At 56.2% G+C, this 8,538-nt stretch overlaps 1 protein-coding gene across 7 annotated transcripts in view; it reads left to right on the forward strand.

Moving 5' to 3' along the window:
* Positions 1–7,117, forward strand: part of SYNE3 (spectrin repeat containing nuclear envelope family member 3) — a 45,668-nt gene extending 38,551 nt beyond the window's left edge. For 3 of the 7 annotated variants that reach the window (XM_078617059.1, XM_078617054.1, XM_078617058.1), the window contains exons 14-19: positions 191–316; positions 1,704–2,047; positions 2,916–2,994; positions 3,448–3,519; positions 4,176–4,228; positions 4,952–7,117. In XM_078617059.1, coding sequence (XP_078473185.1) covers positions 191–316; positions 1,704–2,047; positions 2,916–2,994; positions 3,448–3,519; positions 4,176–4,228; positions 4,952–5,147 — 870 coding nt within the window. In that variant the 3' untranslated portion in view covers positions 5,148–7,117. Of the gene's footprint in view, positions 1–190; positions 317–1,703; positions 2,048–2,915; positions 2,995–3,447; positions 3,520–4,175; positions 4,229–4,951 lie in introns of those variants that run through there. The other 4 variants (XM_078617055.1, XM_078617056.1, XM_078617057.1 and 1 more) reach the window with 4 other exon arrangements.
* The last annotated feature ends 1,421 nt before the right edge of the window (positions 7,118–8,538 follow it).

The following is an 8,538-nucleotide window of genomic DNA, read 5'->3' on the forward strand; positions in this document are numbered from 1 at the left end:
ACCACTGCTCTCTTGCTGACTAGCTTGCGCTGTCTGTGGTATGACGTAGCCAACCGCGCTAAGCGGAGGTGCGGGTACGGTGTCCGGGCTGTGTGGTGTGGCACGGTGTGGTGTCCGGGCTGTGTGTGGTGCATGATGGTAGGGGTCATGTGGTGTGGCACGGTATGGTGGTGGCGCTGTGCGGCTGCAGGTGCTGCTCGAGGAGGCTCGGCAGTACGAGGGGGCGGCCGTGGCGCTGGGAGAGGGGGCGGCCGTGAAGGACCCCGGCGCGGACGCCCTGCGCCAGCGTTACTGGCGCTTCCGGGAGTTGCTCGAGGTGAGAGAGGCGCTTGCCGGCTCACCGCGTCGCCCATCATCCGTCGCTCAGCTCCCCACCTACCTTGCTCGTCTCGTCAGCCGCGTCGCCTACGCAGCCGAGACGTGACCGGGATCACCGGACCGCTCTTGTCATTGTGGTGACCCAGGTCGGTGACCTTTCTACGTGAGACCCATAGTGGCGAGATGTTTAACTACCTCGCCTAGTATACAGGAGGTCGTGCGTTCAATCCCGACCCAGACGCCTGCTGTATATTTGGCATTTGCGTGTCTCTCTCCCCGTTTGTCACGTGGATTTTTCTCCGGGTCCTCTGATTTGTAACTCTGCGTTTAGAGTATTTGGCTGCTATAAATTTCCACATGATAAGCCACTTCCTTGATCGTCTGAAAAAGAGATACAGTAATCCCTTGTTAATTCGACACATATGGGCCTCTGGCCTTACCGAATTATCCAGTATTCTGAATTATGTAAAATGGCACTCCCCAGTACTTCCTGCCCCAATAAAAAAAAAAATCCAAATTTGTTTTCCAAAAATTATTTTCCAGAAAAGTAACACTTCCCATGAGTAACCAGCACTGCAGGCGAAGAAGGAGGATGCGGTAGGTTCCATGTGGTCGGTGACAGAGGTTGTGGGGGGGGGCTTAATGCACTTGGTATGCACTTACTGTACTGTGTTCACTTTATCATTAAATTATAACTTAAACACCAAATTACACGAACTTATACTTCACATTTTTTATTTAACAATTAATGTTTACTTAAAGACTACATTATATTACACTTTTAGACGACATTACTCGCTGTCAGACGACATCAACTGATGTGGCACTTCACTGCTGACAGGTGTCTGTAGAAGAATATTTCAAGACTGAAGGCACTGCACTGGAGGCTTCACTGCTGGTAGAATGTAGCTTACGCCTGGGTGCTTGTGACATGGGCTTATGTAAGTCAGAGATTTTTCCATGTTTGTAATATTGACGCCTGAGGATATCTGCCCTGACATCCCTCAAAGTAGCAATAGTGCTGGGTCCAAAGCAACATCTCTGCACTAACGCCCACCACGCGAGCCGCCACTGGGCTGTCGTTGTTTTGGTCGTGGCGCTCGCCGTCACTCCACGTGCGTGCCGGAATTGGACCGACCATTCAGTACGGCAATTCGGCTCGTACACTGTATATATGCCGAAAGCGCAGTCGTACCGATTTATCCACAATTACGAATGATCAAATACCGAATGATGAGGTTTTACTTATATAGCTCAGTGGACCTTACCTGGTAACATACAAAATGGTTACATTTTTTTAAGGTAAAATAGATCTTGTCTCTTGAGTTCTCACGTGGTCAAACGAGATCATGAACCCTGACCCTGCACGCCCCTCCCCACTCTAGGCCTCCACCCAGCGCTGGCGAGAGCTCACGGCCACCCACAACGACTTCCAGCAGCGCCACTACGCCTTCCGCACGTGGCTCTCCCACGGCCGGCGCCAGTTGCAGGACACGCTGAGCCCCCAGGGGGGCGGCACGGGGGTGCGGACGCGGGCGCAGGTGGAGCTGCGGGGGGCGCTGCACGAGCGCCGCTCCGAGAAGGAGGCCGAGCTGGCGCTGCTGCTGCAGCTGGGGGCGGCCGCGGCCCAGGACACGAGTGCCGCCGGCGCCGCCAAGATCCGCGCGTGGATGCGGGAGATGAGGCAGGGGTGGGACTCGCTGTGGAGCATCCACGCGTCGTGCGAAAGGTGCCCCGCCTCCCTTCCTGCAGTGCCGCCCCCCCACCCCCCCTTCGCTGCGCTACCGCCATCTTCTGAGTCGTGCGCAGGCTTCTAGTGAGCGGCTTGACAAGAAATGGCCGTATCGGCGGTACACCGGTGCAGCATACCACACCGGTCCTCGTAAAACAGCCTAAAGTCAAGGTTAGGCCCGTACTGACGATGTCGCTGTTGCCCTCAAGTGAGCTGCAGACTCTCCATCAGAAGTTGCACTACTTAGACTCAGCAGCTGCTTTCCCACTGGAACGTGTGACACCACAAGTCGCAAGCTTTGGGTGCCACCATCCGCCAATAAATTATTCCGGAAACGAACCAAGGAACCGTCTGACCAAGTTTAGGGCACGAGGAGTCAAGTCTGCCTTTGTAACAGGGAGCAGCCAATCATCGTCAGGCATATGGCAACAGATTGAAGCTTCGTTTTCAGCCGCTCATAACGTTCATTTTCCAACTGCTTCGACATCACGTGAACCGATTTTGACGCATCACCACCATCATCACCATCACCACCACCACTCCGCAAGACTTTGTCACCGAGGTTGCGAATCGAACGAAAATAAATAATGATTGCGCAAAAATTTGATGTAATTTTTTTTAATAGACCATGCATCACCGGTGTAATACTTCCAATACGTTCAAGTGGGGCTTTCAGAAAGCTGTTGACTCCTTGGCCCGAAAAAGTAAAAACGACGAGAGTGGCTGCACCGAGTGCGTACGTGATGAGTGCCGTCGGGCGTTGGGGCAGCGGCCGCTTGCGGGCTCCGTTGACTCGATGACGGCCTTCGGCCTGGACCGAGCCGATGGCCCCCAGACTAACCGGCCGTGGTGCTCGCCCCCACAGGTCGGAGAGAGGTCGCGAGGGAGCGGCGTGGATCGCACGCGAAGCAGAGACTGCAGCGTGCACCGCCCAGCCACAGACGGTGGGTGTCCGAGTGTGTGGGTGTCTGGGGTGTCCGAGTGTGCGGGTGTCCGAGTATGCGGGTGTCCACGTGTGCGGGTGTCTGAGTGTGTGGGTGTCCATGTGTGCAGATATCCAAGTCTGCTGGTGTCCAGATGTCCAAGTGCCTTGAGTGATAAGCGATGGCCGTTTGGCACAGGAGCATTAGCTGTGTTGCAGTACGGGTCTGGGAATGTGTTGGCAGGACAGGGTAAGAAACGTGAATGTTGGTAAGAGGAAGACGTAGTGATGGGTGGGACGCATGTGCAGGGTGGAGGAGGGTGGGTGGCCCAGACGGGCATTACTGCGGCACCCAAATGTCGGCGACCAGGGAAGAGAAGACCTAAAGCCAGACACGTAGGCCCAATACTGAGAAATACCCAGACCCAGGGATTGAACTCCCCCCCAACCCACCCCGTGCCACGCGCGAGTGCAGGAGGTGGCGCGAGTGGAGGCTGAGGTCACGGCCGCACCAGAGCAAGCCAACACGGCACTGCGCTACAGGAAGGTGCGGCCAGCTCACACCGCTCACCCACCGCTCACCACCCAGCCGCTCACCCATCCACCAACCTGCCTACCTCACCTACTCCCCCATCCACCCACCCGCTCCCCCTGCTTTCCCCCTCCCTCCTTCACACCCACCACTGGTTCATATGTCAACGCGAGCGCCCACTCGATCTCCCTCCCATCCACTCACCCTCCCAATAACCCACCTACCCCTGCCCGCTTCCTCCACACCGTGCCCGCTGGCTGTGTGTGTGTGTGCACGTGCATGTGTGTAACCCGTGCGTGCGCGCCTGTCACACTTCCTGTGCGTGTGGTTCACTGCTGTCCTGGAGACCACAGCGGAAGTGTGCAGCTCCATGCCGATAACCGCACCGCACATCCCACCCCTCCCCCGACCTCCGCACCCTCACCCCCAACACGAAACCCCCACCCCCGCCCGCCCCCCACGTCCCACCCCCCACGTCCCACCCCCCTCCCCACGTCCCACACAACCTCAGCCCTCGGGGCGTCCCACGCACCCTCAACCCAGATCTCGGTACACAAATCAGTTCCTCCCACCGATATTGCCGAGACCTGTGGTTGCCAACGGTGACCACGGGGATTAATGACTGCCGTGCGTTCCCTAACGCTCGCCACTGTCCGTGTATCGCCCCCTAGCAGCCACCACCATGCGCCGAGTCGTCCGTGCTGACGCGCGACAAACGGGGGAGGTGAGTAACTTGCTCGCTCGCCCATTCAGCCCACTCCCACACGTGCTCACCCGCTCACTTGTGTGTGTGCGTGCCGACGTGTGGATCGGCAGTGCGCGCTGCCACTATCAACCCGGCACACCAGAGTTTTATTCCTTCTCACAGCCAACACCAGTGGATAATACTTGAAACGGTCCTTCGCCTCGCCCTAGGCCGACTCAGCCTTCACGGTGGTTAGGAGATGTTAACTCCCTCGCAGAGTATACAGGTCGTGGGTTCGATCCCGACCTTGACGCCTGCTGAATATTTAGAGTTTAGAGTTTGCGTGTCTCTCTCTCTCCCCGTGGTCGAGTGGATTTTTCTCCAGGTCCTCCTGTTTTTCCCTCCACATTTAGAATCAACATTATACGCTTACAGCATTTGACTCCTATACAGTTGCATATGATAAGCCACTTCATTGGGCTACCATTTGTGATAGTCAGGTCGTTTCTGAAAAAGAGTTACACAGCTCAGTGGGGCCTTACCTGGTAAAATCAAATAAAACATAGTTTAGTTATAAGTTTACCTGGTGCGGTGTGTAAACATCACCACTGGGGAGACAAAAGCAGCTGGGCATGGCACTGGCCATCCACCGCTTCGTGCAGCCTGCCGGCCTTCATCGGCACTGCTCCGCGAACAGCACTTGCCCCAACAGTCTGTTTGAGGCTATCGGGAGGATATTTGTCTTTGTGTGTGTGTTCACAGCAGGTGGTGCGCGTTTGTGCGCCGCGTGCTCAAGGCGGCGGTGCCATTCCTGCTGCTGCTGCTGCTCCTGGCGCTGCTCGTGCTGCTGTGCTGGATCCCGGCCGCTCAGCGCCACCACAGCTGCTCGCTCGCCAACAACCTCGCCCGCTCCTTTCAGCCCATGCTCACCTACACCAACGGGCCCCCGCCCACATAAGAGTGGGCAGACGCTCACCACTTATCTACCCAGCTGCTCACCTACCCAGTTGATCGCCTACCCAGCCGCTCACCTACCCACATGTTCACCTGCCCAGCCGCTCACCTACCCATCGACTCGCACATCCACTTTATCTACCCACTCACCTACCCACCCACTCTATCTACCCACCTACATATTCACTCACCTACTCGCCTACTCTTGCACCTATTATCTTCACCTTCTCACTCATCCACGCTACTGAGAATAGGGGTGAGCAGAGGGTGTGTGGTGAGGATGGGGATGAGGTGAGACGCACACTCACCGTTTCTTTTTCCACCAAGCTAAGGGGCAGCGCTCGACGCCCTGAGTCAGTGGTGGAAATTCCACATTCCCAGGGCAGGGACCAACGTTTTGTATAGAGCAGTCACCGTGGACTTCCCACGTGGTGCGGTACTCAATTTAACAACCCCAGACGGGTGATGACCCCCCAAGGGGGAATTGAACTTCGTGTGACCTGAGACTGAGAGTCCAGGTCACGAAGCCCAGGGGCACCTCCGCTGGCTGTTGGGCGTCTGGCTGTGCAGCCCACAGGTGCTTGTTGAGCGAGAGAGAGGCGCTGGTGTCTTCACGTAGAGAGGTCGTCCACGTGCCGTGCGAGTGTTTTCCGACACGTCCACGCCGTGGTGCCTCGCTGCCCAACCTGGCCCACTCACCTGCCCTCGCGGCATGGGGGGGGGGTTGTATGTATGTAGTGGAACTTGTGTATAAAAGTTATTTCACACCGTACGTAGCCAACCTTGCTAATCGGGAGTGGCGGGGGAACACACGGGAGGGGAGATCATCATGAGATCCAGGGGGCAGCGCCAGAAAGAGTCGCAGGGCTGCCAGGTCTGGCCAGGAAGGCCCAACTTGAGATTCGGCACCACCCGGGACAAGGGAGGCGTTGCTGGATAAGACCAAGATTTGTCGCAGTCCATTGAGCGGCAGCATTTGTGAAACTCATCTGTGGAGACCCAGCGAAGGGGAACATCGGTTCGTCAAGGTGGAGGGAGGGGGGGTTCAATGAACCCTAGCAGGATGACCGATGTTATTACCTCTGGGTGGTGGTGGTGCGGTTTCTCTCGGGTCAGCAACTGTTTTGAGAATCGGTAACCGGTTACCAGCAGGGCGTTGGTTGGTAAATGCACCGGCCACCCTCGTTTCTCAGTCCCAAAGTGCAGGCGCAGCCGTGCAGTGCCTCTCACGCCGCTGCTGGCGGAAGGGGCCTACACAAGTGGGAACTCTGGGGAGCCGCTTTAGGAGCTCTACCCATCCCTCGAGGGTGTTTGGCCTACTCCACACTCGCCACACGTCTTGGAGGGTGTATGCCCACACTTTATTCCCTATCAAATTTAAGAAGCCTACGCCGGTGTTTCAACTGCCGTGTCAGATGATGGACGACAAGGCCAGGGCGCTGCTGACCACTAACCCTACAGCAAAAAGCACAAACATATATACACATTTTAACGAGCCTAGTTTGTCGGGGCTACCCTATTTCCTCTAACGTGAGCTATTGCCCTTTAAAACAATCTGCCAAACATCCCCGTGTGGCAGGACCCTCCTTACAGGGAGCTCTTGAGACTCGGTGAAGCTCACCCCCCTGGGGTCAAGGGCAGTGCTGCGGCCGCCCCTCCCACCCCGCAGCGCATTTGCGATTGTTACATCGGCGCCGCCGCGTTGAGAATTGAGGCGCCCGCTTTTGCGGGCGCTGAAGCGCCAGCGGCTTTGTCATGGCGCTCGCACTGCCAGGTGTAAGGCGCCAGATGTAAGCTGCCCGCTTCACGACTCGAGCCCCCGGCTACCGTACGTAGCAGCAGCAGCAGCCGCGCGCCGTCGCCCTCGTCGGGAGGTGTGCTTACACGTGGGTTTATTTGTATTTTTTTCTTACGCTTTTAAGACGCCGGTGGCTATGTCAGCAATAACGTGAAATAATAAATTCTGTAACCACATTGTGTGTGACGGCTGCCCCAGGGCTGTGCTGTGACGGCTGTTCTCATTTTTGCTTGAGCTACAAAACAACCCTCGTCCTGTCGCGGTCGGTCGAGACAGAATGTCCCCACGTGTTGCGAGGCGAAGCTCTGTGTTTGTAGCGGTGGGCCCGCGAAAGCAAATATCGCGCAGCTCCTTCCCGCGATCCTTTCCTCTTCGCGTGACCTCCGTTTCCACACACAGTTCAGTCGACAGCAGTGCTACCCCCACCCACTCTGCCACGCTGAGAGGAGTCACTCGAATTTGTCTTTGCCAAATTAAACGTCGAACCAAGCATAGGGGTGCCACGGTGGCGAGATGTTAACTACCTCGCCTGCAATGCAGGAGGTTTGTAGGTTCGATCCCGACCCTGACGCCTGCTGTATGTTTCCGTGTTCTCCCCGTAGTCATGACCTGGCCACAAATGATGGCCTAAATTTCCACAATAACACAATTATCAAAATCAACTTAACTTCAAATTAAATTATGAATATATAAGCAGTATACAATTCATTAATTTACTTATGTAACGATATTCATATTAGCTTTAATCTATACAGCTAGGCTGATCACTGTGGTGAGATCTTAATTACCTCACCTGGTATACAGGAGTTCACAGGTTCGATCCCGACCCTGACGCTGTAAATTTGGAGTTTGTATGTCTCTCCCCGTGGTCGCGTGGATTTTTCTCCGGGTCCTGCGGTTTTTCCCTTCACATTTAGAAACATGTGTAGTGTCCAGCTCAGAGACACTCGGAGACGCCGTGGAGGCAACACTTTGATTACAACTTTCCCTAATACACACGAAAGGGTGTAGCTGTCAGCTACCCGAGGGAGGTTTCTCCTCCGGGCTAATCCTCCCGAGCTGCACGGGGTACCTAGCCACGACCGGACCCCGGCTTGGGTCCGGGTCTCGTCTATCGGCAGGTCTTCTCCCGGCTTCTCGTCGGCAGCCCCCCGAACCTGTTTGGGAGTCCGGTTTATATTCCCGGCCCAGGGGCTCCGTCCGCCCCTTTCCACGCCTCCCTTCTCGGGCGTTTTAGAGGGGCCTCGTCTCAGCCCCAGGGCCCCCTACCCTTTACAGAGGCTGGCACTGCACGCAGAGCGCAGTGCTCTCCATCCTCCTCAGACGATCTCTGCCGGCCCTTGCTAGGCCCGGTACTGCGCTCCTCCTGCACCGCTGTTGGCGGCATGAGCGGCGCCGCGTGTCTCGCCTCACACAGGCCGGCTTAACGTATCCTGCAGTGGCATCCACCGATGCCACTACATCACCCCCCCCACCACCCCCCCTTCGTAGCATTCAGCCGTCCCGGCTGACAAATAAAAAAACAGAACAGTAACAACCCCACAGACACAAATGTACGCTATAAACAAAAATAATTAACGACCAGAAAGGGGTGAGA

This window comes from Lampetra planeri, chromosome 52 (assembly GCF_965212315.1).
Source record: "Lampetra planeri chromosome 52, kcLamPlan1.2.h2, whole genome shotgun sequence".
In the NCBI taxonomy this organism is placed as follows: Eukaryota; Metazoa; Chordata; class Hyperoartia; order Petromyzontiformes; family Petromyzontidae; genus Lampetra; species Lampetra planeri.